The sequence below is a fragment of the Lynx rufus genome, unplaced genomic scaffold (genome assembly GCF_022079265.1).
Source record: "Lynx rufus isolate CCGP_SWC_20201006 ecotype Redwood Valley unplaced genomic scaffold, mLynRuf1.p SCAF_17, whole genome shotgun sequence".
NCBI classification, from domain to species: Eukaryota; Metazoa; Chordata; class Mammalia; order Carnivora; family Felidae; genus Lynx; species Lynx rufus.
This window is the reverse complement of record NW_025814831.1, coordinates 2,675,606-2,702,786: the sequence shown is the minus strand read 5'-3', so window position 1 is coordinate 2,702,786 and position 27,181 is coordinate 2,675,606. Positions and strand designations below refer to the sequence as shown.

Below are 27,181 nucleotides of genomic sequence, written 5' to 3'. Positions count from 1 at the left end.
CCCTCCAGCTGCTGGACGACGGCCCTCAGTGGGCAGGTCCTCTCTGGGGATATTTGCTGCAGGAAAAAGCACCACCCACCCGCGATCACGCTGTGCTCCCGACAAAGTGTGGGTCCGCTGACTGATCCACACGGGGCTCGAAGGCACCTTGGCTCTGACTCCGACAGCTCCGAAGGTCATCCCAGAGGCCCCGGGGCTGGCTGAGATCTGGGAGTGGACTACAGGCCCACCCGCCTCCCTCCCAAGAGCGCCTCCTAACAGACACCCCGCACACAGCTCCCTCGCGTGGTCGCCGGGTGGGCAGGTGTCGCACCTCTACCTGCCAGCGCGCGAGGCTTTGCGTCTGGACTCTGTCCCATTCCAGTGGCCTGTTTGAGGGCCCGCCACGCCGCCTTGCGTGACCGAGGCGGCCGGGTACCAGCCTCGACCCGGAGCGTGCAGACCACAGGTGGCACACAGCTGGTGAGGACAGGCGTACGTGTGGTCGGTCTCACGCGCTGACTCTCTGGGCCCGGTCTGGGCCCCGTTTGTGCGGCCGAACCTGGCCGGAGGGGCAGAATACGCATGCCCGAAAAGTAGAGTAACCCCAGACACATTGGGTTCGTTGAGGGGGCCTTCTTCACCAAGGACGAAGAAACTGAAGACGTACAGGGTGCTGAGGCCGCCTCTCGATCCTGCAGCGCCGGGTGGGCCCGTCCCACCCGCCTCCCGGAGGCCTGCGGGTGGCTCGATGCCACCCTGTGTTTAAGTTCAGAGGGGTGCAGCCGGGCGGCCTGAGGCAGAACTTGCACTGGACTCCTGTGTCTCCCCTCCTCGCCGCCGCCCTGCGGCGCCGGACAGCGTCCTGAGGTCACCGCACAGTGGGCACAGTTGATGGGTCTGGGGGCATCTCCCCACCTGCCCTCCACCCAGCGTCCACTCCCACCAGTGACCGCGGGTCATAGGGAGGAGCGGGTACACTGCGTCTTCAGGGGCTGTGGGGGGCGTGCTGGGTCTCTTGTGTCACCGAGTTAGGGGCTCGGATTGGACTTCTGCCTCCAGGACTCGCCCCGGGTCCCAGTGCACTTTTCTGTTCCCTGCTCTGCCCGCAGGCTTCCTGTCAGACCACCGGCCTCACTTTCCACCCCAGCTACTCAGAGCGGCCCCTGGGCCTGGCCCGGGCCAGCCTGCTTCCACACGGCGTCCACGGGCCCCGCGTGCAGCCCACGGCCGTGCGGCCCAGGCCGTGGCTCAGTTCCCTCACTGGGCTAGCGGGAAGGGAATGTGCCTCGGTGCAGGGAATGAGGAATAAAGCAGGGTTTGCAAGGTGCTTGCGACAGGGCCGGGCCCGCAGTCAGCACCACGCGGGTCTGTTCAGGGCCCATGGTGCACGGAGGGGCTGGAGGGGCCGTGCCACCGGCGTCCGCAGCACTTGGCTCTGGGAGCCTCGGGGAGCGTGGGCCTGTGTCTCCTGGAGGACTCCAGGGTGTCCTGCCCACGCCAGCTCCCATCAGCAGGGCCTACGTGGTGGCACCCGGTGTGCCCTCTGGACGCGTGGCTGCTGTTCGTGGAGCTTCTCTGGAGCTGCTGGGACTGCTGGGGCACCAGCGTCAAGGCGGAGGTGATGCCTGGCCAGCGGAAGCCTGTGCCTGGGAGTGGCTTCGCGATGCGGACTGAGTGTGCCGGGTTCCCTTGAACCCCCGCGGGCCTGTTACCCAAGTGTGGTCACTGGGGTCCTGCTCACGGTCCTCCCCTGGCCTCTCCCACACACAGGACGAACATGAGGGGGTGTTTCTGTTGCCGTAAAACTTTTATTTCCAGGAACAGGCAGAGTCACAGGTTGTTGGCCCCTGGCCTGGACGGAGGGTTCTGCAGCTTGGACTTGCGTCACAATTCCCCGGAGGGTGTGTGGAGCGTGGACCCCAGAAGCCCCCCGAGTTCCTGAGTCGGGGGTCTGGGGAAGGGCCCAGGGGTTTGGGTGTCCCCCGGGCTCCGGGTGAGGCGGCTAGACCGGGGCTGCGCTTTGAGAACTGAACTCTAGAAGGTGAGCCTGAGTGGGGGCCAGGGATCCCCGGGGAACCTTGGGTCCTGCTCTGGGAGGGTCTCTGACCCGACATGGACAGGGTGGCACCAGTGAGGGTGTGGACGGGACCCCTGGCACCTGAGAAACTGCTCCTTTGAACCGTTTGAGAAATAAAACAGGTACAGGCGGGTGGGGGGCCTGTGCGGGTCCCCCAGACTCAGTTCCCAGTCTTGACCTTCCCCGTGGAGGAGAGAGACCTTCCCCGTGGAGGAGACTCAGGGGATCCTGGAACAGCTTCCCCCCACCCAGGGAGAGGCCCACAGTCACCATCGTCCTAAACACAGAGCCTGGGAGCCCAGTCCCTGCAGGAGAAGCAGTTCCTCAAGCAGCAGGGAGCTCAGTGGGCCTTCAAAGTGGCCCTCTGGTGGGGCTTTGTCCCCTCTGCCCCACAATGAGGTCCAGTTGCCCAGAGCCTCCCTCTTGCTCAGGGCACAGTCAGCCCCTGACCCCCCACCCTGCAGTCAAGCCCTGGGGCTTGGTGTACAGACCCCCCACCTTCTCTCCCGGCTCTCCAGCTTCTCCCCTTCCCCAGGCCTCTGCCGCTGGAGAGCCAGGCTCAGGTTGGGCCTCAGGGTCCCTGCTTCCGCTCCTAGGCAACCTCATCATGGCTTTACATGTCATCCCTGCGTCGATGACTCCAGAAGGTACAGCTTTCAATTCTCCTGGGCTGTCTGGTGCTATGTCAAACGTAACGCCCCCAGCACACCTCGCTACCTCCTGGCCCCAAACCGATCCCCACCCCAGGGTTTCCCTATGTGGTCAAAAACGGCATCCCTAAGTAGAGTGAAGCTCTGGCCAAAACTTGAGGGGTCCCTTACTCTGGTCTCGGCCTCACACCCAAGCTTCAAGACACGTTCCCACTACGACCACCTCTCACCTCCGCAGCCACTGGCTCCTGACGCCTCTTGTCGGCTTCTCTCCACGCAGCAGAGTTTACGACAAACCAGCGCCGCCTGGGGGCCGGGGGAACAGGTGCCGATGGTCACATTTGGGTTTAAGTCCAAAGCAGGGCCAAGTCCCCAGTGCCTGGAGAAACAGAGCAGGCCCTTACATACAGGTGACAAATGGTTAACAAGACGACTGTGTGGACATCGGGAGCTATAGCAGAAATGCAGTCAGAGCAGAACAGGAAAACGTGGCAGAGTGGCTGGGCGGCCTGGGGACCGGCACCCCCTGGCCCCTGCACAGTTTGAAGGTGGAGTCCTGGTGTGACCCCACGCCCTGGAGGAGAAGGTCTGCCTGGACCCCAAACTCCGTTCCTCGGGTGCTAGTGGTGGGCGGTCAGGGGGTGGCTTCCCAAAAGGGTGAGTGAACGTGGCCCCTGCAGACACAGGAGCTCACTTAACCCAGCACCAGGGGCCTGGCAGGTGTCCGGACCCGCTCAGAGGAGGAGCCCAAGAACAGACACACAGAACTCGAACAGGAACATGGAAATGGAGGCACAACCAGGTTTTTTTTTTTGGGGGGGGGGGAGAGGGCCAGGACCGTGTCCATCCCAAGTTCACATGGTAAATAAAGCCTGACCCCCAGCCCCTCAGAACGTGACTGTATTTGGAGACAATCTCTAAAGAGGAGATTGACTTGAGGCCATTAGGCGGGTCCTAATCCAGGACGTCCTGTCCTCCTAGGAAGAGGTGTGGATACACACAGAGGCAGAGGGACACCCTCGATTGGAGCAGAGGCCTCAGGAAACCCGGAGGAATGCCTTGATCCCGGACCTCAGCCTCCAGGACGGTGAGGAGTTTCTATTGTTTAAGCCTCCAGCCCCAGCAGACAACAGAATAAACTTGCCTGGTGCTTAGACAGGAATTACTTTGGCATTGTTGGAAGTTATCATAGTAGCTTCCCTGGAGAGAAATCAAATACTGGAGGAGCTTGTTGTGGAGACAATGCAGTTTTCCCCGAGGGGAGCCAGGGGGTGGGGTGGGGGGGTGGTCCCCAGCGGTCAGGGTACAGCCTCGCTAAACCCATTGGAGATAAGCCTGCTGCCCCCTGCCCTCCCTGCCCTCCAGAGCTGCGGAGGGGGTGAGGGGGGTGGGTCCTAGCCCTGGAGAGGGCCCCTCCCGCCCTTCTCCGGGAAGTGAGTGGGCGGGCCGCATCTCTGCCTGCCCCCACCCCCACCCGCAAGGAGTGACACCGAGGGTGTGGCCTGTAGGGCTTTGGCTTTGCTGGAGCACCGGGGTCTGTGGGAGCCACCTGGGAGGGGAGGGTACCCCCCCCGCCCCCCACTCCGCGCTGGGGGGTCCCCTAGGCCAACCGTAAGGCACGTGGCTTGTGTGTCACAGGTCACAGCCACTCCAACACCCAGGGCCACCGCACTGGTCGATATCCGACAGCCCAGGGCCTCTCAGGCCCCGCCCCCCGGCCCCCGGACGGGACCCGCCCCCGGACAGGACCCGCCACCTCCGACCCGCACACCTAGCTCGCCGCGCGTCTCCCCACCACAGGCACAGCCCTCCCCGGCTACCCTGGGTGCGTCTGCCGCTGTCCCTTGGTGCCCTCAGTCCCCTCGGTTCTTTGGTCCCCGGTAGGCATGTCGCGCGCGGTGGAGCCTGAGCGGAGGCTCCTGGCCATCTACACCGGCGGCACTATCGGCATGCGGGTCGAGCGCGGCGGTGAGTGGAATGGGGTCGTTCCCGTGCCCAGTGGCCTTTCCCAGGTCGGAGCCCTCCGGGGCCTCTCCCACCCCTCTGCACAGAGCCACGGGGGTCTCCGAGGGCCCACGGCTTCTGTCTCACCCCTTTCCGGACAAACAAGACCGTGTGGTGTCACGGCTAGGGCAGTCCAGGCCCTCCCCAGGGATCGTGAGGGGCCGTGACCTGACCCCACCCCTTCCCCCAACGTCGTTCGAGCTCGAGGGCCCCTGGCAACCCTCCCATCACACCTTTCTGGGCTGTTCAGGTGCAGGAGATGGCTTTGCGGAGTTGCGCGTTTTGTCTTTGCCCCTTTGACAGGGGCTGCTGCTGGAGGTGGGGGGTGAGGGCCTGGGCCAGGGCGCTGGAGCTCGCGGGTGACCCCGGACAGACCATCAGCTTGGGCCGAGCACCTGCAGGGAGACTGGCTTGGGGAGCCTGGAGGGGTGGGAAGTGGATGGCTGTGCAGCAGCATCCGGCATGTTCTGGCGTGGCCAGGAGAGAGGGACACTGCCTGTACCTTCCCCAAAGGCTCCTCCTGGTCCCGTGACGTGTGGGATGCCCAGCCGAGCCCAGGGGGCCCGGGACACACCCTCGGCCTCATCTTTGAACCTCTCCGCCACTCTCTTGCTGTCCGCGGGTTAACTGTCCCTAAGGGGTCCCACTTCCCGTGGGCTGGCACTATCTTGACCCCTTCCTCCCAGGCTCCCTTCCAGCGGCCCCTCCCTGCTGCTCCAGTCCTCGTCTGTGCTCACACCTGGGTCAGCCCCTCACCCGGCCCTGCAGTGTCCTCCCCCCCCCCCCACTTTCCCCCTCTCCCACTGCAGGGGCCTGGCCAGAGCAGACGTCCCCTGCCCCCTCCCCCGTCACAACCAACTCTGGCCCCCGCCCCTCCCCCCGCCCCCCAGGACTAACAGAACATCTCCTTTGTCCTGGTGGGTCCCTCGGCCTCGGCCCATCCCCTCTCCCACCAATCCTGGTCCCCCCCTTCCCACTGGTGCTTTCTTTGTGGCTCCAACGGCAGCTTTTCCAGCCTCTGTCCCTGTTATTCCATCTGTGACACAGACAGTTCACACATTCCTTGGGGCCCACTCCGTGCCGGGCTCTAGGACTCAGGCCTGTTTAGAGCCCTGTCCTGTAGGGGCTCAGGCCCCAGGGACGTGGCCGTCCACCCAGCCCGCCAATTGCCCCTCCCTGGGCTGCCAGGAGCCAGCCCTCTGCTGCTGTGCCTTCCGCCTCTCTGCCTGGTTAGTTCATGGGTGGACTTCTGAAGCCTGGAGGCCCCCGGTGACACTGGCCGGCTGGGCGCTGCTCTGTCTGGTTCCCTCGGCCGTCACAAGCCTGAGAGGGGCTGACATTAAACCAGCAGCGGCATGTGATTCAAGTCACAGAGGCGGTCTGGGGAGAGGATGTAGGGCCGTGGGCACCTGTACGGCTGGGACCCTGCGTGTGGCTGTGGCCTCCCTTGAGGGCCTGGGGCCTGGACCCCGGTGGGAGAGAGCGGGAGGGGCCGGGAGGTGGAGGCTGGGCCGAGAGAGGGGAGCTGCCCTGGGCGGACCGTCTGGGACCCTGGCCCATCCCGGACGCTGCCCCCCCAGGCTTGGCATGTGGCCGTCTGCGATTCTCTTGAGCTCACACATGGTGCCTGAGGGTCTGGGCTGCACGGACTGGTGGACTCTGACCTCTTTGCCCGTCCTCTGAGGCAGCCCTGTGGCTCACTCCCACGGGTGCTGCTTCTCCCGGAGAGGCTGCGAAGTCACATGTTCAGAAGGTGAACTAGAGACCTTGACTCAGGAAAGAGGGTGTGGGGGTCGGCTACAGATGGGGAAGAATCTCCCAGAATCCCTTGGAGCCTGCTCTGGCGCTGGGGCCTCCTGGCCTGGTGAAGGCGAGGTCAGCGGACGCCTTCTTGCGCTCGGAAGGCACCTCAGAAGCACCCGCCTGTCCTGGGGGGCGAGGAAGCTGGTCTCCTGAGCTGCGGGGCAGGCGACGGCTGGGGAGCAGGCAGCTGCCGGCCCGGGGCAACTAGTCCGCTGGGGGCCTTGGTGGTGCCTCCCAGCTCCTTGCTGAGGGCTGCTCCTTCCCCAGTCCTCCGACTTCAGGAAGGCTTGGTGGGGGGGGGGGGGGTGGCTTAAACCCCAGAGGACGAAAGAGGAAGGGACATGGGGTCTGGTCCCTGCTGTGCCTCTCGTGTCATACACCCCTTGGCCCCCTGAGGCCAGGGACGGCCCTCAGGCCTGCTTTCAGTGTTCAGGGACACACATCTTGTGCTGACTTTTTTGCCTAAAAGTGTGCGTAGATTGAAAAGGTGTCCGGGGACGAGGGCAGCCCCCAGGCCAGGGCACGGGCACGGGCACGATGGGGATGGACGCAGGAGCCAGGCCTGGAGGCTGGAGGCCACACTAGGAGGGCCTTGGGCAGCCCCTGCCCTCTCCGAGCCCAGCAGGGGTCGTTGAACTCGGGACGGTATCAATGATTAACTCGCCTGGCACTGCTGACGGGGCTCCAGCCTCGGGACAGCGGCAGAGGGTGGCGAGGGGAGCAGGCCAGCAACAGCTAGGCTGTTTGGATTGTCACTGTGGAGGGTGTGAACAGTGGCCTGCAGGGCACACGGCTCCGCTTGTCTGAACCCTGCCAGAGGCCGGGACGGCGAGCGGAGGGCAGAGGCCGCTGCAGCCTGGGACACCCCTGGACCCATCCCTTCTCTGAGTCCAGCAGAGATGTCACAGGTCAAGGGGCATCACGAAAGCAGAGTCAGATGATGGCCTCGGTCCCAAGGCTGAGCAGCATCAGCGGCCCCTCCCACCCGGCTGAGGAAGCCAGAGGCCCCCGTGACCTCTGAGTGCCGCCCTGCCCCAGCATCCCTTGCAGGCACTTGCAGACACGGCATGGGGAGCAGAACTTTGGGGGCAGGTATCTGAACATGCCAGGACAGCCTGGGGTGGGGGTCACAGTTGGTCCTGCAGCCACGCGTCGCCCATGAGGGTGGTGTCCGCCGTCTCTCGGTCACCGCAACATGGCGTCTGAGCACTCGACCTGGACCTCCTCCCTGAGCGTAGCTTCACACGCTCATGTTTTTCTAGCCGAAGCTATAGGTGGTTCCCCGGGGACCCGCAGTCCTAGAGGACAAACCGTCCCTTAGACACGAGGGGTTTGGCCGTAGCTGACAAGCATGGTCTGCTTCTGGTTTTATAGGGGCCTGGTGGGGGGGGGGGCGGGGGCCCTTGTGGAGAAAAATAATACAATTTACAAAATTAGAGTTCAGTGTGAGAGCAGACGTTTATGCGCAACGAGTAAGGAAATCATAACAAATGACCGGTTTGAAAAAGCCAAGGATGTCACAGAACCCCAAGGCACGATTTTTGTTCATTAACGTCCTGACTTTCCCTCAGCTCTTTCCCCCCATTCTCTGGCTGCACGTTTTCCCACGCTCTTTTGGTGTCACGGTGCCGTGGCGGGTTTTGCCCAGAGAGAACAGACCAGGAGGGCATCGCCTCTTCTTGGGCCAGCGTTGCCTGTGCCGCCCGCATAAGCCCCGGGCGGGAACAGCGGGGTCCCACCCTTCGGGGTCCTCTGGCCCTGCCGCTTCCCACCCCGCTGCAGCAGGATGCCCCCGGCGGTCACTGCCTCGCCGTCGGCCAGCAACAGCCTGGCCGTGGGTGGAGGCGACCACCCACATCGTGAGCTCGCCCCGTGAAACCCAGACCACGTGGATCCCCACCTCCCCTGCCCCGTCCGTGGATCCCCAGGTTGGCACCACCCCCCACGAGGAGCTGGGGTGGAAAGGGGCTCTGTGAGCGTCCTGGGGCTGCTCCAACACGTGACCAAGCAGGTGGCCCCCTTGTGCTACAGGCAGGCGTCTGACATGGGGCAGCGAGGGTCCGTCCTTGCCTCTTCCTTGGCTGTGATTGGATCGCCGTGGTCTTCACGGCCGGCGCCTTCACGCGGCTCTCTGCCCTGTCCTCACGTGGCTGCCTCCTCCGTGTGTCCAGTCTCCCACACTTAGGGCCCACCTGCATAATCCAGTGTGGTGCCCCCGTCTCCAGACCCTTAACTCCGTCGCCCCTGCAAAGACTGCCTTTCTCGCGGGGAGGGCATGCGCACCTTTGGGGGCTGCCTGTCAGCCTGCCGAGGGTGGGGTCGGGGAGCTTGGCCGCCAGGGCTGGGCGGCCGGGTGGCTGTGAGCCCGGGTTCTGAAGTTCTGTCCTCGATGCTGGTGGGGCTGGTGAGCCTGGACCTGTGTGGAGGCAGGCACGTGTCCTGGTCATGCTTCGGGCATCTTGGGGGTGTGGCCAGGCGGGCAATCGTGCACTGATGTCCCCCTCTGTCTCCTGAGCCCCATCGACGTGGTGTTTCCTCAAGCAGCCCCGTAGCAGCTAACCCGCATTGTTTACTCCTGCAGTAAACGTGCGTGGAGCCCCTGCTGGGGCCGTGTGCGGGGCGGGGGCTCCCCTGGGGATCCCTCTCCGGCTGCGGAGATGGCACCATGGAGCACCCACGGGGCCAGTGTGCCTGCACGTAGAAGGTGGGCACATGGAGGGAGCCTGAGCAAAGCTGAGCGAGCGAGGAGTGCGGTCCTGCTGAGCGTGGAGTGGGCCGGGCTTCTGCCCCACAGATGCTGTGTGACGACAGGGAGGTGCTGCGCCCACTCTCCACCTGTTTGGGGTGATGTGCTAAGCGGCCGTGGGAAGCCGATCTGCCCGAGCGGCCCTCAGAAGGCCACGGTGGGGGGGCAGCCCCTGCCGGGAGCTGCAGGGCGGGAGGGAGGGCATCAGTGGGCACGAGGGACAGGAGAGGGCCCAGGGTGCTGGGCTGGAGATTCAGGGCCTGATGCTGAGCTGCTGGCCCTCAGGAAAAGAGCAGATTCACGTTCAGCGGCGGGAAGCTGGCCGCCGGCCTGGTGAGGAGACAGACTCTCACGGTGGCCTCAGGAAGGACTGAGCGGCACGGTGTCCGCGGGTGAGGCGAGTGAGCTTTCCGGCTCCTTAAAGGGAGGAGATGACCCAGAGGCCAAGTCAGAGAGATCACAGCATGGGAATTAAAGCCCTTGCTGGCTGTGAACACGGAGCACGGGGCCCGAGCCCGGGAACGCGGGAAGCCCCTAGAAGCTGAGAACCACCCCCGTGGGAGAGGCAGCAGAGAAGCAGTTGTACACGCGTGGAACTGAATTCCGCCGACACCCCGAGCGGGCCTGGGCAGACCGTCCCCCGGCACTGCCAGTGAGGTCACAGCCCTGCTGGCACTGGAGGCTTCTCAAGGCCCGAACAGCAGGCTGTTTTAGGCCGCTAAGCGGCAGCGGGGACTGGACGTGCCCCGTGGGCCGCGGAGGCCGAGAGCAAGGGTGTCGTCCAGGAGTGACCACTCGCCCGGTCTTGAAAGATCTTCCTTCCTCGTTTCAGCTAAAGGCGTTTCTCGAGGAAGGGGACCCTGTTGTCCTTGTCACTGTGTCCAAGTGTGTGGGAGACGCCCGGAGAAGTTAGCTGACCTGTCCAAGGTCATGGTGCTGGTAGGGAGCAGGGAGGGACAAGAGGGAGCCTTTGCCGAGGGGTTGTTTCTAGCAGACACAGCTGTGACCTTTGAGGGTTTTCTAAAACACAACGCCATTTCTGCCCAGCGCCTCAGATGCCTGTTTCTGGCACATGGGACATGTTTCTGGGTTTTGGAGGGGTCACACAGCCTAGTGAGGGAGCAGGGGCCGCTGGGGAAGTGTGTGGGAAGGGCATCGGGGCCTGGACGTCAAGGAGGGCCTCCTGGAGGTGGTGACCTGAGCGGGGGCGAAGCACATACTGGGTTTGAAGGAGGAGGGGCTAAGGACTTCCAGGCAGAGCAGACAGCACGTCTGCCCGCAGGAGTTAGTGTGGTGACCTGGCAAGTGGTGGGGAGAAGTGTGGGTGCGTTGCGCTGCATTGTGATGGAAGGCGGGGGACAGCCTGGGCCCCTGAACCTCAGCTGGGAGCACGGGGTCGCCTGGAGACGGGGTGGGCCGGGGCAGGCCCTGGGTGGAGTGGCCAGAGGGGGGTTGCCCGGCCCCCCGGGAGGAAGCCGTCTCATCCAGACCTGGAACGGCTGCCCAATCTCACCAGGGCCCTGGATTCTGTCCCCACCCCAAACCCCTGGCCCCCGCCCTGGCCTGGCCCCCGCCCTGGCCTGGCCCCCAGCGTGTTGGGTAAGTGCCCTGATGAGGAGGGAGGGGCCGGCGGTTACAGGAGCCCGTGGTGGCTGCTGGCCCCTGACCCCACACCCCCTGCGCTGGGTTCTGCCTGCAGTGCTCGTCCCTGGGAGGGGCCTGGCCGCTGCCTTGAGGACGCTGCCCATGTTCCATGATGAGGACCACGCCCGGGCCCTTGGCCTCCCGGAGGACACCCTGGTGCTGCCGTGAGTGTGGGGCCTTGGGGCCCAGCCGGGGATGACGGCCTGCTGTCGTAGGGGTGGGCCTATCCTGAGACGGGACGGCTCCTGCAGGGTCCGTGGGGCAGGCTGTGGTCACTAGTGTCATGGCTTTAGCACCGACCAGCGGCCCTCTTTCAAGTGAGCCTTGGGGGGCTGCAGGCCTTGGGCCTAGCCACTCGGGGACCCAAGCCCATCGGGAGAGGCAGGGGCTGGCCCCAGGTAGCCCCCGCCTCCCCCCCGTGCAAAGTTCTCTCGGTTTCTCTGTTCTGGGCCAAGGCTGCCTGGTGCCCTTCATGGCCTCCTGGTCTGGCTTCCCTCCTGCCAGAGATCGTCCTCCCAGGGTCCGCTCCTGACCCATGGAGGACCAGGCCCGGGCCCCCTCTTAGAGCCGGTTCTGGGAAGGTGACACTGCTGGGGAGCAGCCTGTCCCGGCCCAGCCGTGACCCCTCGTGAGGACCAAGGTCCCTGTTCCTGGGCACTCTGGGTGGAAGGAAGGCTGGGCCCTGTATTCAGGTTGCTGAGAGATTGTGGATATGCAGAACCTGCTGAGAAGCCCCTCAGTGCAGGGGGCGGACGAGGGGGGCTGGCTGGGTGGAGGGGAACAGAGCAGGCCAAGGGAGGAGGGGACAGAGTGGGAGCCCTTGTTCTGCCTCCCGCAGGCCCGCCAGCCCTGACCAGAGGGTCATCTACACGGTACTGGAGTGCCAGCCCCTCTTCGACTCCAGTGACATGACTATCACCGAGTGGGTTCAGATTGCCCAGACCATCGAGGTAGTTGGGGAGTGTGGGCGGGACTAGTGGTGTGGGTGGAGCTGTGTTACTGGGGGGCGGGGAACTGGGAGTGGGGGCGGGGCTGTTTGTGGGCGTGGCTGACTAGGTAGGTGGGGCTGTGTATACTGGGAGGGAGTGTGCGTGGGGCTGTACGTATGGTGGGGCTGGGAGTGTGGGCAGTGTTGCGTGTACTGGGCAGGGCTGAGTGGGTGCGACTGGAACTGTGGGCGGGGCTGTATGTATGGGTGGGGCTGGGTGTGTGGGTGGGGCGGGAGTATGTAGGTTGGGGTGGGAATGTGGGCGGTGCTGTGTGTACTGGGCGGGGCTGGGAGCGTGGGTGGGACTGTACTGGGAAGGGCTGTGAGAGTAGGGCTGAGAGTGTGGGCGGGGCTGGGGATGTGTAGGCGTGGCTACACATGTGTATGGGCGGGACTGAAAGTGTGGGCAGGGCTGGGTGTGGACATGACTGGGGTGTGGGCAGGGCTGGGGTTATGGGCGGGGCTCGTGGGCCGGGGAGGAGCCAGTGCTGCGGAAGCACTCCCCTGAGGTGTGTGGGGATGGAGTCCACCTGCCTGGTCTGAGACCCTGGAACGTCTGGGAATGGCAGCTTCAGGAAAGTGCTGGATCCTTGGGTCACATCTCAGCTGCAAGGCCTTGAGGCACTTTCCCACGTGCAGGCAGAGGATAGGCAGCGAGGGCCATGTCCACTCTCCTGGTGAGGAAATGGTCTGGACAGCAGCCCTAGTGTGTTCCTGTAATTGGTTTGTCTGAGTTAGTATCCTAGGCTGGGATGCACGATGCTTCCCTGAAGGTTGGCAGGCTGCATGTCTGGCCCACCCTTCTCTGTTCACCCTACCCATGCCCACCCTGGAGTTGGGACTTTAGTGCATTTGGAGCCCGTAAAAAGCTCAGAACCCCGTGCAGGTCTTGTGGTTTACAGCATCACGTGGTGACCCCTTGGACCTGCTGCCAGAGCACCCCTCCATCAGCTTTCCTCTCCGTTCTGCCCAGTCTCCTCATCGCCAGCCCCCGCTCCGGCACAAGCCTGGCCCCGTGGCCTGACTGCCTCCCTGGGGGGCCCTGCCACCCCACCCCACCTCCTCCGGGCCCAATTCTCACCCGTCTCCCTTAAGCCTCAGAGGCTCATCACACAGGCTCCCCTTCCCTGCTGCTGGGGTCTGGCCTCAGTCACACGCTTGTGTTCTTTAGTCCTGCGGGGAGAGCAGCTCCCTGGGCTGCACCCCCTTTCACTGTGAGCAGGACACTGTGTGGTCCTGGGCCTGGTCCTTGGGTCCATGAACGGGGCCACTGGCTGCCAATGGGTGTGTCTGTGGCCATAGTCCGGGGCAGCTACCCTGGCTTGTGGCCAGCACTGTCCTCTGGTTGGGGCCTGACCACTTTGCTGTCCTGGCTGCAGTGTCCGGCCACACGCAGACTCAAAGGGCCTTCGGGGCCTGCCTGTGGCAGTGCCCTGTGTGGCCAGCAGAGGGTGCCCCAGCCCGCCACATGGTTCAGCAACCACGGTTCCAGGGCCAGCCTGGCTTCATCAGGGTCCCTTCAGGAGGGACTGGACCCTCTGGTTCCCAGAACTGTGCCCTTGCGACCACAGCCCGGGCCAGCCGCCCTCGTAGGGCCGGCCTTGGCTGCCCTCTAGGTGGTGGCCTGAGGATGTCCTCTCAGAGGTGGCCAGCACGCCTGTATCTGGAAGGACCCTTCCCCACGTTTGCCTGCCAGCGTCCTGCCTTCCTGCCAGGTCCTGTTCCAGGCAGCGTCCCAGATCACCTGTCAGCTCCCGGCACCGGTTGTGCCTTGAGCCCACTGCTGTGTCCCTGCCTGGCCCTCCTATAGGACCATGGGCTCGCAGGCTCACGCACCCCACAGCTCCCTGCCTGGAGGCAGTGGTCACGCGGCAAGGGACCCTCCTGGAGAACTGTGCTGACACACACAGTAGTCTGGTGTGGTCCTCCAACTCGCCAGTGTTCTTGGGACCCCTGACTGGGCATCGCCTGGGGGAGACGCTGGCCGGAAGTCCAGAGGGGACCTTCCTATCCTAGGAGAATGTCCAGAGACCCCTCCCCGCTAGGCCATGTCTCTCATGCAATTAGAGGTGTCAGGAAAGGAAGCTGTCCTGGGTGTGGGGGAGAGCATGGAGGGGTGAGACTCCAGGTAGAGGCTTGCTTCCCACAGAGTGTCTTCTGGGCCAAAAGTGACCAGGATCCCACCTGTGCCTCCCTGATTCCCTCCCTCTGCATTTGGGATCGTTTCCTTTTTTTCCCTGAGGGGGTGGGAGACCAGCTAGCTGCCTGTCCCCGGGAGGAGGCCCGTCCCCCTGGGAGGAGTCCGGCCTAAGCTTGCTGCACCCCCACAGAGACACTATGGGCAGTACCACGGGTTCGTGGTCATCCACGGCACTGACACCATGGCCTTCGCGGCCTCTGTGCTGTCCTTCGTGCTGGAGAACCTGCAGAAAACCGTCATCCTAACTGGTGCCCAGGTAGTGTCCCGGGCTGACCGGAGAGCACGAGGGCCTTCCTGAGGCCACCGGGGGAGCTGGCACTGTGGGGGACCCAGGCCGCACCCTGGGCCTCTTGCTTAGTTCTGCAGCTCCCCAAGGCAGGGCCTGTCCTGTCTGTTCTGGCCGGCCAGGCTGGTCAGTGCCCTGGGTCCTGTGGGTGGGTGGGGGGATCCATGGCCTGCTGTCCGCCTCGTCCAGCTGCCCTTTCTTTGTCCCCCCCCCCCTTCATTCTTCCCTCTGGTATTGCGTGAGTCTCAGCCCATCTCCGGCCTCCCCGCAGGTGCCCATCCACGCCCTATGGAATGATGGCCGTGAGAACCTGCTGGGGGCCCTGCTCATGGCCGGCCAGTACGTGATCCCCGAGGTACCCTTCCCTCCCTGGCGTGGGCTGCAGGGGGCGTGGCCTGCGTGGCGCAGGCGGGGGCTGTGGTTGGCACTCAGGTGGGACATGCAGGTGAGCCGTCAGCCAGGGTTTGAAGATGTGTCTTTTGCCTTACAAGTGGCATACACCGTCACCGTGGAAAAACCCGGAAAATAAAGAAAGCAGAAGGGAACAAAGCCACCCATGTCTTACTTCCCAGAGACGCTGCTGTTAACAGCGTGCTGTGTTCTCTTCCGGGTTACGTGTTACACGTGTTCACGTTATGTGTGTTTACGTGTAAGTTTCTGTAAAAGGAGGTTGTACACAGTATAGCTGTGGACCTGGCTTGCCCTGCTCAGCATTCTTTCTCCACAGGCAGCACAGGGAGACCTTACGAGACCCCCTAGCACTGCAGGGGACCCTGTGCCAGGGGGAGGGCGCCTCACCGAAGCACGGTTCACGTTGTCTCCCTATCGCTGTGCCTCCCTCCCTCCCCCAGGAGGACAGCCCTAGAGCAGCTGGGGCGGGGGGCAGAACGAGACCCCCCAGCCCCTGAGCTCCGGAGCGCGGACACTGTGGTGAGGGGTGGGCCGAGTTCACCAGGGACTCCCTGAGAAGCAGGGATGGGGGCAGAGGGCAGGTGGGAAGTAAGGGGCGGCAGGGCCCTCGGGTGGCCAGCTCCCTGCCTGGCTCTCCCCAGGCCCTGCGGGATGGGCGGCAGGGAGGGCAGCAGCCGCAATCGACATCTTCAACCTGTCCTCAGTGGGTGCTCCGCTGATGGCAGGGGGGAGGCCGGAGGGCCCTGGGGCTCCCCAGCGCTGAGCCGCTGCCTCTCGCCTCCCCCCCCCCCCCCCACAGGTCTGTCTGTTCTTCCAGAATCAGCTGTTTCGGGGCAACCGAGTGACCAAGGTGGACTCGCGCAGGTTTGCGGCCTTCTGCTCCCCCAACCTGCCCCCTCTGGCCGTTGTGGGCACTGACGTCATACGTAAGCTGGGCGGCGAGCAGGGCCATCCCGTGAGGGCTCCCGCCCGGGGTTTCGTGCCTGGAGCTGGGCGGGAAACCGCGTCTGGGGCCCCAGAGAGTCCCCCTGCTGCCCTGGGCTGCAAAGTCGGGGGCCGCTCAGAGAGGGGGGCCTGTGTGGGCCACCAAGGGGGGAGCGCCGGTGGGGAGCCCCAGCTCGGAGCCGGGGGCTGAACCAGAGGAGGAGCAGGCTTGGGGGACCTGTGACCCTGAGTCCAGGAGTCTGTCTGTGACCCTGGCGTGCACCTGGGTCCCCCGGGACGAGGTTCCTGTGCTGTGACCTCGTCCCTGGAACTTCCAGGGGAGTCCTCTGCCTCCTGAGCCTGGCAGGCAGCCCAGCCCCTGGGGAGCCCCTGACCCACTCTCGCCTCTCCCTGAGTGTAGAGCTGTCTCTGACCTTGTTCTCAGCAAGGGCGGCTGGCCTCACTCACCCAGAGGGAGTCACCCCCCAGGGCTGCCCTGTCTCCACCCAGGATGTCTGCCCTCCTGCTGTGTCCCCAGGAGTCCCCACTCCGGGTCCATGGTGGGCACAGCACAGTGGGCACAGCTTGGGGGCCTGCCCTGTGTCTCCTCCTGACTGAGCTGGGGGGGGCCTGGGCACCTGTCCCCGCCCCACCAGCTGTGGGGTCCTGTCCTAGAGACCCCGTGGTGGTGGCAGGGGTGCTGTAGGGCCTGGCAGAACCAGCCCTCCTGGGGGGGACTTTGGGGCTTAGAAGCCTGAGAGGCAGGGGACCCAGCACCAGCAGGACTGGGTGGCTCTTCTGGTTAGACTGCCCGACTGCAGGCCCTTGGGAGGGCAGCGCTGCCTCCTCGCCCACATGGGCTCCGCTGGGGCCTGAGGGGCGGTTCCAGGAGGCTGGCATGGGGAGAGCCCTGGGGTCTGCTGGTGCAGCGGCCTCCACACCCGCAGGAGGGTGAGCAGATCGAGACCAGGGGAGGAAGTGGACTCTGGGTGGCCAGAGCCTTGACTTCCTAGGGACAGGGGCTTCCTGGAATGTCCCAGCACAGGCAGGGCCTCAGGAGCACCGGGCCCAGGCCGGGTAGGGGCTGTAGGGGCGGAAGTCTTTTTGGGAAGGCTGATGATGAAGGCTCGGAGTGGGGAGGGGCTCTGGCTGCTGCCGGGCTGTCTGTGGAGAGCAGATGGTGGGAGCGGGTCCTTCCTGGGATGGGCAGGCTGGTCACGTAACTCTGGAAGCCGCCAGTGCCTTTGGATCCCAACAGGACACACAGAGTGGGGATGCCAGCATGGCAATGGCCACGACCTGGCTGTCCCCCGGGGTTCTCTTCCCGGGCAGCAGGGGGCCACAGGGGAGGAAACCGAGGTGGAGAGGCCCGCAGAGGGAGGTGTTGGCTCAGCCAAGCCCTGACTCCCATTCTGGTGGTCTTACCCTGCACCCTCTCCCCCCGCCCACCCTCCACTTCCCCGAGCACCCTCCAGGGGTCACGAGACAGAACACGTGAGCAGATGTGAGGTATGTGCGGCACTCCCAGGGCGCCGGGAGCCAGGCGGGGGGCCGCTTGCTCACTGAGCGGTCAGGCAGGGCTCCCCGGAGGAGGTGGCACGCATACTGGTGCTGGAGGACAGATCAGCTTCCTGGCCGCGGTGGGTGGCGGCGCTCAGCCCCTCCTGCCCCCGTGCTGGCCAGCTGGGGAAGGAAGGCATGGGCACCAGGAGTGGGCCGCCCGCTCTGCAGTCCTGGCTCCCTGCTGGGGACTGAGTCACACTTCATCTGGGGCTCAGGAGGGGGACTTCCGGGGACGCACCCTGCTGGCAGGCCTGGAGGACTTCACCCGGGACGGCAGGGCTCTGTCTGTGCGGCACCAGGCCCAGGCAGGCCTCAGGGCACGGAGCACGCTGAGGCAGGCCCGGCCTGGAAGCCTGGTGGGCGCAGGGCAGAGGCCACCCCGGCGCCCCAGGCCCATGACCCCGCCAAGATTGTTTCCCGCTGGCCAGGGTGCCCGTGCAGAGCGTGAGAGCCTCTGCCCCCACCTGCCCCGGGCCCGTTCCGGCAGCTGGTGTTGGGAAACACCAGGTTCTGCCCAGGATGTGGCAGGCAGGACTGCCAGGGGGGGCCGATGACGCCTGGGCTGTCAGGGGCTACCCCCCCCTCCTGTTGGGGAGCTGGAAGACGACCCCCCAGCCCAGCCTGGACTTTCCCTTGTGTTTTTACTTCCCTCTGTGAGGCCATTACAGGCAGGGCTTGGGGGTCAAGAGGGGCGTGTGATGGTGACCCTGCCACCAGCTGCGGGGACAGCAGAGCCCAGGGCCCTCCTGTGCGGGGGGACTGTCAGAGGTCTGCGTGGCGAGGTGGCACTGTCACGGTGCCCCTCATGCTACGTGGATACCACCCCGCCCTCCTCCCTCGGCTCCGCTGGGGGAAGAAGGACTTGGGCCCCGCGGGCTCTTGCGGGCATGGTCCAGCCGTGCAGGGAGGGGGCGTGGGCTCTCTTTGTCTCCGTAAAGCCCCCTTTGCAGCCATAACTCCTGGGCGGTGGCAGCGCTCCTACCCCCCCACCAGCTTATCTGCTCGTCCAGCTGGGGCGCTCGGCCCTAAATTAAAGGGCGTCTCTCACTGCTGATTGATGCCGCGGGCCCCCTCCTGCTGCCCATCCCCCCACACCCCCTTTGACGCATCGGGAGAGGGCAGCGTGTGTCCGGAATGTTCCCTGGTTTATTATCACACATGAATTGGTCTGGTGGAAACAGCAGGAGGCGTGCAGGCTTACACCCCCACGTGGGCGGGGGCGTAGGGAGGAGCCCCGGGCCAGGGTCCTGGGTGCACCCCTCCCGCCATTCTCGTCCTGGCTGGATGAGCAGCCTGGGTGGCCCTTGCCCACTCTGGGCCTCGGTTTCCCTGTGCTGGACTCGGGGGTCTCCGTGATGCCTGCTACCTCAGAGAGGCTGTAATCACAGTCCGTGCCAGTGGGCATCGACGCCTCCGCCCAGATCGCGCTGTCTTGTGCCGAGGACTGGAGAGAACGGGGTCCTGTGCTGGGTGTGGGGCTCCTGAGGGCTCCAAGGCTGGGCCCGCTGCCCAGCCCCTCCCTTTACCCCCCCGGGTTTGGGAGGCATCTGCCAGCTTGGTCCTGGCAGAGCAGTGACTTCGGACCAGCAGGGAGACGGGCCTTCTGGGCAGCTCCTCTGTGTGGTGGGTGAAAGGGGCACGGACCCCGAATATCTGCCCCCCACTTTCCACAGGGCCTGGGGCGTTGGGCCTCAGATGGAGGCTTTCTGTCCCCAAAGGTGGGGGGCCCAGAAGACTCGTTCACTGGTTCACCCATTCCTTCCTCCCTTGGCTCGCTGAGCTGTGGGCGAGGTGGGTGCCCAGCGAGGCACAGGTGAGGCTGGCTGGTCAGAGGACCGGGCCGACTCCTCCTGGCGTCCGGGACAACAAACCGTTTCCGGTTCGTCAGCTCTGTCATGTCTGTTGCGCTTCCTGGCCTTTGCGCACGCCGTTCCCCCTGCCTGGAACGCCTCTCCTCCACCTTCCCTGCCAGACCCGGGCAGCCTCCGTTCCCGGGGGGGGAGGAGGGGGGGTCCTCCTTTGTGCCCCGGACTCCGAGCCACTGCAGAGCCGGCACAGGCTGGGGCTGCACCCGACCTAAGAGTGAGCTGAGGGCCGGCAGGAGTTGCCTCGGGAGGGGGGGCAGGGCAGGGTGGCGGCGAGAGGGCCGGGGCTCTGGAGACACCCAGAGCGAGGCCGGGCAACACGGAGGGCCTGAGGGGCTGAACGCACCGTGGGCGTTGCTGGGGCCGAGTGCGTGCGGGGGTGTCGGCTGTCCGGTGGCCCAGCGGTGCCACACGTGTACCTCTGCCCTCACAGTCAACCGGGAGCTGGTGCGGAAGGTCCGAGGGAAGGAGCGGCTGGTGGTGCACGGCAGCGTGGAGCGTGACGTGGGGCTGCTGCGTCTCTACCCCGGGATCCCCGCTGCCCTGGTAGGGACCCGCCCAGCCCTGCACGCCCTCCGCACTCCCCCGCATCCTGTGTCCTGCCCCGCCCCTTCCCGTCCCCCACCCTGCCGCGGGCCCGGGCACGCAGGCCCCTTGGCGTGCTGAAGCTGCACGTGTCCCCGAGACCTGCACCCCTCCCTTGCCTCTTCCGCTGGGGCTTCGGGGCCCGGTCTTCCCTCATTTGCAACGCGGGCTTGACCGCGTGGATGCCTGTGGACTCGTGGCCCGGGTTCCTGCAGGGCCGCGGGGGGCGTGGCCCTAAGACTGCTCCTTCTGTGGCGGCTCTGCCCCGTCCTCCGTGTGCTCCCTGCTCATGACCCCTCGGCCACCAGCTGCCACTGGGGTAGACACGGCGCCTGACTGCGGCCTGCCTTGTGAATTGGGCTCAGATGCCACGTGGCCCATCCCATAGAGGGTGTCTGAGCTGAAGGTACCTCTGGGCATTGCAGGGCCACGAGCCGGGGTGTGGGTGCTGGGCTCAGTGCTGTGACCAGCCGGGCACCGTGGGCAGATGCGGCTTCGCGGGTACGTTCCCGCACACAGGGTGGCCTGGTGGGTGCTAGTGCCCTGGGCTCTGGGTCGCTCACAGTCTGTGAACCGGTACCTGACCCCCTCAAAGGCACTGGGGACAGACGGGGTGGTCTTCCCACCATGTGTCCCCCGTGCTGGTCCCGGGCCTGGCCTAGGACAGCGTCCCACAGTACGTGGGACATGTACTCAGTGCAGTGAAAGATCCGGTAGGAAAGATGGGGGGGGGGGGCTTGTAGCTCAGGTGGCCTCCCCGAGACTGGACCAGAGATGGTGCTGGAAGCTCTTGCGAGGAGCCAGGGTGTGCAGGCCACGCGCACCAGGACCCCTGCCCTACAACCAGAAGCGGGGCCCGGCCCCGTGTATGTGCCCCCCGCCGTCCTGCCACCGCTGTGCTCTGTGTCACCCGTAGCCCGAGGGTCCGCGAGGGTCCTTTCTCCCCAGGCCCCTCTGAAGGGCAGAGACCCTCAGAGTAGGAGGCAGTTTGAGGCCCTGGGGCTGGGCCTCGTGGCCTCCCTGGGCTGGAGCCTACTCCTCCAACGGTTGGTCTCGAAAATGAGGGCTGTCCCAGGAGCTGACACTGGCGGTCGGGCTGGACCGGCGGGGAGTGCGGGGCGGGGGCCCACGTGAGGGACTGTCACCAGGGGACAGGTGCGGGCCTGGGTGGGTCTCACATTTGTAGTATCTGTGTGTCACTGTCCGAGGCTGCCAGGTTGAATGGGGCTGAGCCACACAGGACGCTTCAGGGAGAATCGTGCTGAGTCTCTGAAATTCCTAGAACTCACCATAGCTGGGGGAATGAAGGGCCATGGAGCTGGCTCCCCAGCCCTGCCCCCACCCCACAAAGCTGGGCGAGGCTTGTGCAGGGGAAAGGGCCCCGGGGGCTTTGCTTGCTGGGGGCAGCTGGGCCCTCGGGGCGGGGCCTGCTTTCTGCGGTGCGTCTCGGGGTGTCGCCTCCCCATCCCCGGTGTCTACCAGGGACAGGGTGCAGTCACCTCTGACCTCTACCTGGAGAAGCAGAGGGAGCTGGACTCAGCCTTTCTGATGAGGGGTCAGGGCTCTGACGGGGGACACAGCCAGAGGGGTGGATGCTTGCACAGAAGTACTGTCCCCAGGCCGGTGGCTCAGCCCTTGTGTTCCCACCTGCATGGCAGATTCAGACACGGATACGGTCCGTCTGGGCCACACTTACCAGCGCCCAGCACGGGGCACTGCTGAGCTGGGGAACCTGTGTTCCTGCAGCCGGGCCTTCAGGGGGAACGTCCATGTGTGAGGTGGACCCCAGGTCCCGCCCGCCGTCTTCTGAGTGGAGCCTGGCGGCCAAGCAGGAAGTGCGGGGGGCTCGTTGGGGGCCCTGCATGTGTGTTTAGCTGCAGGGCACAGGCTTGCTGGGAGCAGCCCCTGCTATGTTTCAGGTATAAGGGGTTGGATAGAGGGTTGGCGAGGCTGGGGGCGCGCTGGAGGGGGCGTTCGGATTGTCGCCACACCACCCGCAGCCTTAAACACTTACGGGGGACAAGGCCTTTCCTTGGGAGGGCGTGGTGGGGAGCAGACCCTCATGGCTCTCCATGTGGCCTGCTCAGAGCCCGGACGTCCCTGCCATAGCCGAAGGTGCAGGACAAGCCTGTGGGCTCCTGTTGCCGGAGCAAGAGGCCAAGGCCGTCCCCGTCCCTTCCCGGCCCCGCAGGTTCGGGCCTTCCTGCAGCCCCCCCTGAGGGGCGTCGTCATGGAGACGTTCGGCTGCGGGAACGGGCCCACCAAGCCGGACCTGCTGCGGGAGTTCCGGGCCGCCACCGAGCGAGGGCTCCTCATCGTCAACTGCACACACTGCCTTCAGGGCACCGTGACCTCTGGCTACGCAGGCGGCATGGTGGGGGCGGCGATGGAGGGCTGGAGGGGGAGGGGATGGGCCCGAGGGCACAGGGCGAGTGGCACCCCCCTTCCTGCTCGTGCCCCCTTCCCCGCAGGCCGTGGCGGGAGCTGGCATCGTTTCGGGCTTTGACATGACGTCGGAAGCTGCCATGGCCAAGCTGTCCTACGTGCTGGGCCAGCCGGGGCTGAGCCTGGACAGCAGGAAACAGGTGTACCCTCGGCTTTGGGCACAGTTCCCCCCTGGGCTGGGGGGCATGGGGACCCGTGTCAGGGCTGCTGAGGGCCCAGCCCAGTGGGTTGTGTGCCTGGGTCGGGAGGGGGCAGGGATGCGGGGCCTCCCCGTGGCGGGGAAACACCAGCTCTGAGGCCTGGGCTCCCTCCACCCCTTGCCAACCCCAAGCCCAGACAATGTGTTCTTCCACTCTCTTGGGGAGCCTCAGTCTGGCCAAGGCTCCTCAAACTGCTCCCAGGACACCCCCTCGTCCCCCACCCTTCCCAGGGGGACCTCAGACACAGCCAGCCTGGGTGGTGACCACGGTGCAGGGGGTGGGGGATGGGGTCCTTGGGAGACCCTGAGCTAATGGAATGGAGGGTGGGGTCGGCCCATGGGGACCTGGCTGGGGTCGAGCTCAGGCCTAAGGGATACAGCCTGGACTGAGGAGTTGCAGGCCCAGGACAGCCCTCGCCGCGTGCCCCAGGGGTGCCTGGGCCAGTGGTCTGCCTGCCACAGGGCATTCCTGGCTCTCTGTGTTCTCCTCCTCCAGCTGCTGGCCAGGGACCTCCGGGGGGAGGTGACGCTGCCCGCGGGGGACGAGCACCAGACCTCGCTGACTTGTAGCACGCTGGGCCGGGGGGTCGCCCAGCTCCTCAGTCTGAGCCAGGTATTGGCCAGTGTGTGTGTGTGTGGGGGGGGGGTGTGACACGGGGGCCTGAGCTGCGGGTCGCCTCTGGATATGCCGGGCGCCAGCCGTGGCCCCCATCATGCCAGCACATGAGCAGAAAACCACCAGGCACGGTGTGGTTTGGGACCCAGGCGGAGGGCTGGGGTCCGCGGTGGGGAGGATTTGCAAGGATTCAGGCAAGGAGCTGCCCGCGGGAAGGGGCCGGGACGGTTTAGCGGAGTCTTGGTGACATGTGGATGGTGGGCAAAACGTGGCCCCATCACCCAGTGGGGCCAAGCTCGGCTGGACCGGGCCTGCTGACGGCCCGCGCTGGCCCCGGGTGCAGGGCCGCCTGAGGAGCGGCAGGCCTGAGTCAAGGCGGGCGCGCTGTCCTGGGTGCTGGACGGAGGGGGCGCCTGCTGCGGGGTTGGCTGGGCTCTGAGCACCGGGGCCCAGGCCCCACAGCCGCACCTGTCGGGTACAGCACCTTGAAGCTCCTCTTCACCTTCCCAGCCCGGGGGCCTGGACCTGGAAGGGGCAGGGGAGCTGAGCTCATACTTCCGGGTCTAGAGTTTGGGGTTCAGGCCGGGTCAGACCCACAGGGGTGCTGGGGGCCCCCTGGTGCCCCACCTCACACCCCGCTCTGCCCGAGATGTCCAGGCCTGGCATGGGAGCTCACGGACAGTAGCACTGCAACCCGGGGTCACCCCGCATGTGACAGTTTCCCCTCTCAGAGTGGGGGTGGGTGGGTCTGTGATGGACAGCTCTGGCCGTGCTCACTGCCACTTGCCCAGGGCAGGCGGTGGTCAGAGGCTGGGGTGTGTGTGTGGCCTGTCACCAGGGCGGCTGTGTCGGGCTTAATAGCTCGAGAGATACGGTCGCTTTGTGGTCGGGCCCTGCCGAGGGTGCTGGGCTGGGTGTGAGGCTGCCTGCGGGGTCTCTGCTGGGCTTCCCGGCCCTCTGGCGTCCTGGGGAGCCCCTAGATGCCCCACAGCATTCCCGGCGCTGGGGGCAGGCAGCCTGAAGGAGCTCTGCCCACGTGTGGAGTAGGGCCTTCCTTTCCAGGGAGAGGCGAGGTCCCAGGGTGCCGCTCTCCTCCACCCAGGAGGCCGATGCGGTGCGGGAAGCTCTGACGCCTGGCCTGGCCTGTGCTGCGGCCCATGCGGGCGACCTGGACATGCTGCAGGCACTTGTGGAGCTGGTGAGGCCCCCCCACCGCCTCAGGGACCAGCCCCCCCACGCCGGGCCCCGGGGGACGCAGGGCCGCCTTTCCCTGGGGCCCTGTTCTGCCGCGCTGGGCAGCCAGCCGGTGGGACCCTACTGCCGCTACGGGGCGTGCCGGTGGCCGTGCCGGGCCCCACTCCCGGGGTGCACCCCGACCCTCCCGTCCCCTCCCCGCCCCTGCCCAGCGCCCCCTCAGTGGGTGACGTGCCCTTGCCTCACCCAGGGCAGTGACCTGAGCCAAGAGAACTTTAACGGTCAGACCCCTCTGCACGCGGCTGCCCGGGGAGGCCACCCCGAGGTGGTCACCATGCTGCTGCAGAGAGGGGTGGGTGTGAGCGCCCGGGATGAGGATGGACTGAGCCCGCTGCTGCTGGCGGTGAAGGGCAGGTACCTGGGCCGTGTGGGGCGGACCTGGGCACAGCTGGCTTAGACAGGGCTGCCCTGTTGCCTGTGGTGACACAGCTTCCCCGGCAGAGCTGAGGACACCCGCTTCCTGGAGCCTTGCTGCCCCCTCCCGACACCCCCCCCCCCAAGCCTGGCAGGTATAGCAGGGACCATGCTTGGGCCCAGACAGGGAGGACTGAATGGGCAGGGTGGTCAGGGAGGGCTTCCTGGAGGAGGTGACCTCTAAGCTCAGCCAGGCAGGCGCAGCAAGACCCTGGCGCAGAGTTTCTAGGAAAGAAAAATGCTCACGGACAAAGCTCGAGGGGTTGAATGCGTATTTGCCGTCATCCACACGCGCCTGTGGGGCTGGAGGGTGGGAAAGGGGAGAAGCCGCCGGCCCAGCACGTGCATGTCGTAGACATAAAGCGGGCTACTTAGTGCCAGATGTTAGGCTGGGATGGGCACAGGTGCCCTCGGGGGACAGGCTCAGCCAGCAAGGTAGGGAAGATGTCCCCCAGGCTGGCCCCACCCAACAACTCTGATTTTTTAAAGGGTGGGGTCCTGGCCTGGCTGTGTGTGTGTGTGTGTGTGTGTGTGTGTGTGTGTGTGTCTGGGGGCAGGGGTCACAGCCCTCATTTTTCATCTTTTGTTGTTTTATCTGGTGTCTGTAGCAGTCCCCAGACCCCCCAGCCCAGACCCCTAGCTTCTCCTGGGGATTTCTCCCTATGGGCACTTGGCCGGCCGGATCCTGGGTTATTTTGTGGTGTGTGTGGGGAGTGCTGGTGAGCCTCCTGGAGAGAGGCTGAGGGTGTGTGGGCCACACTGTCCAGGTCAAGTCCTGCGTGCCCCAGCTGTGTGAGCCCTGGGGTGGGCATGTGACCCTCGGTGAGGGGAATGATGGGTAGCACCCTCTTTACCAGACTCTTGTGAGCATGAGGCACGGGGGGTTCCCAGGATGGGGGTGAGGGGCCGGGGCGATCCGGCTGGGTGTGGGTGGATGGTGATGAGCTCACTGTCCCCGCCCCTGGCACAACAGCCCCCCCAAACCGGTCTCCCGGCCTCATTCTCCTGGCCTTGCTCCCAGACCTGTTGTGCTCTAGAGGGCTCTTCAGGGTGGGGAGGGCAAGGCCTGGGGGGCCCCACCCTCCTCCCCAGGCTTCCTAAAAGTGGGGTGACCGTGCCATTTATAGGACACAGACACTGTGGGGCAAGGGGCCTGGTCAGCACTTCTGCTGTGAGAGCCAGCCTCCACTCGCCCTGTTCCTTTGCCCTGCCCGCCCGTGGCCCCAGCCCCCCCCCCACGCCCCCGCCCTGGCCCTGCCCCACCTCTCACCCCCATGTCCCACGCACAACCAGTGGCTGTCTCCAGGCTTGGCCCAGGCCGGTCGGCTTTGGGGAGCCCACAGACATTGGGGCCCTGCTCTGGGTCCCTACTGTTCATATTTACCCCCTAGTGTCTCACTGACACCCTACCTCCAAGGGCAGAGTGCAGGCCCGATTGACTCAGTTTCCCCAGGCGCAACCCTGGCTGGGACGGGTGCGTGTAGCGGGGCCCGGCTGTCCCCAGGTATTCACAGGGGTGCGTTGGGCCCTTAGGACGGGCTGAGGGAGACCATGGCAGGGGCCTCATGATGCAAGGGGAGGAGCTGCTCAGTCAGGGCCAACGGACCCTCCAACATGGGGTGAGATGGGGGGGGACTCAGACCTGGCCCCACCCCGCAGACCCTCGATGTCCTGGGAAGGTACCTGGATGAGTGGCAGGGCATTGCATTGGCCCGGGGCCGGGGCCGGGGCCGGGGTCGGGGTCGGGGGGCGGTGGCCCTGGCTGGGGCTGGGGGCAGTGGCCCTGGTTGGGGGCCCAGGCTGGGGGTGGGTGAGGCACTGCCGTGCTTGAGCAGAGGCTGCCTGGGCGGGTGGGTGGTCAGCACACTCTTTCTCGTGGCAGGCATCAGGATATCATTGGGCTACTGCGGGCAGCTGGGGCCTGCCTGTCCCCCCAGGAGCTAGAGGACGCAGGGACTGAGCTGTGCAGGTGAGGGCTGCGAGGATGCAGGGAGGGCTGGTAGGCCGGGTGGGGGGCTTCCGAAGAGGAGACCCACCCTGAGGGTTGGGGGGTTGATCCCCCCTTGGGCTGGGTGACAGGTCTCATGAGTCTCCATCCCCACCCCCCCCACCCCCCACCGTGGATGGGCTCCAGTGCGGGCCCACAGTGGTGGGACCCAGTCTCTGTCACTGGTAAACTAACCACGGGGTTGGTGGCTGTCCAGCCCGGGCACACTGCAGCCAGTCGCTAACATGGCTCTGACCTCACAGGTGCCCCGAGTGACACCAAGGCAGGCCTGGGGATACTTGGGCACAGGGGAGCGGGGGCCCCGGAGGTCTCCGGGGAGGGTGTTGGTGGTGGGCGGGGTGCAGGCCAGGCCCAGGGCTGCCGAGCTCAGCTCCTTCCTGCGTCCGCAGGCACCCCCTCCCAGCGGTGCTGCTGTCATAGCCTCACCGGCGCTGGGTCACTCGGTGCCACCTGTCAGCTCCCCAGGCTGGGTCTGAGAGCCCAGGTGGGGAGTGGAGAGAGACAGGCAGAGGGCAGG

General features: G+C 65.7%; 1 protein-coding gene across 1 annotated transcript in view; it reads left to right on the top strand.

Annotated features, from left to right (window-relative positions):
- Positions 1–4,595: 4,595 nt before the first annotated feature.
- Positions 4,596–27,181, top strand: part of ASPG (asparaginase) — a 28,071-nt gene continuing 5,485 nt past the window's right edge. The window contains exons 1-13 of the mRNA XM_047079898.1: positions 4,596–4,677; positions 10,962–11,070; positions 11,745–11,856; positions 14,225–14,350; positions 14,652–14,735; positions 15,591–15,717; positions 19,577–19,689; positions 21,920–22,102; positions 22,200–22,313; positions 22,869–22,985; positions 24,091–24,186; positions 24,433–24,596; positions 26,539–26,625. Of these exons, the coding sequence (XP_046935854.1) occupies positions 4,596–4,677; positions 10,962–11,070; positions 11,745–11,856; positions 14,225–14,350; positions 14,652–14,735; positions 15,591–15,717; positions 19,577–19,689; positions 21,920–22,102; positions 22,200–22,313; positions 22,869–22,985; positions 24,091–24,186; positions 24,433–24,596; positions 26,539–26,625 (1,514 nt within the window). The remainder of the gene's footprint in view (positions 4,678–10,961; positions 11,071–11,744; positions 11,857–14,224; positions 14,351–14,651; positions 14,736–15,590; positions 15,718–19,576; positions 19,690–21,919; positions 22,103–22,199; positions 22,314–22,868; positions 22,986–24,090; positions 24,187–24,432; positions 24,597–26,538; positions 26,626–27,181) is intronic.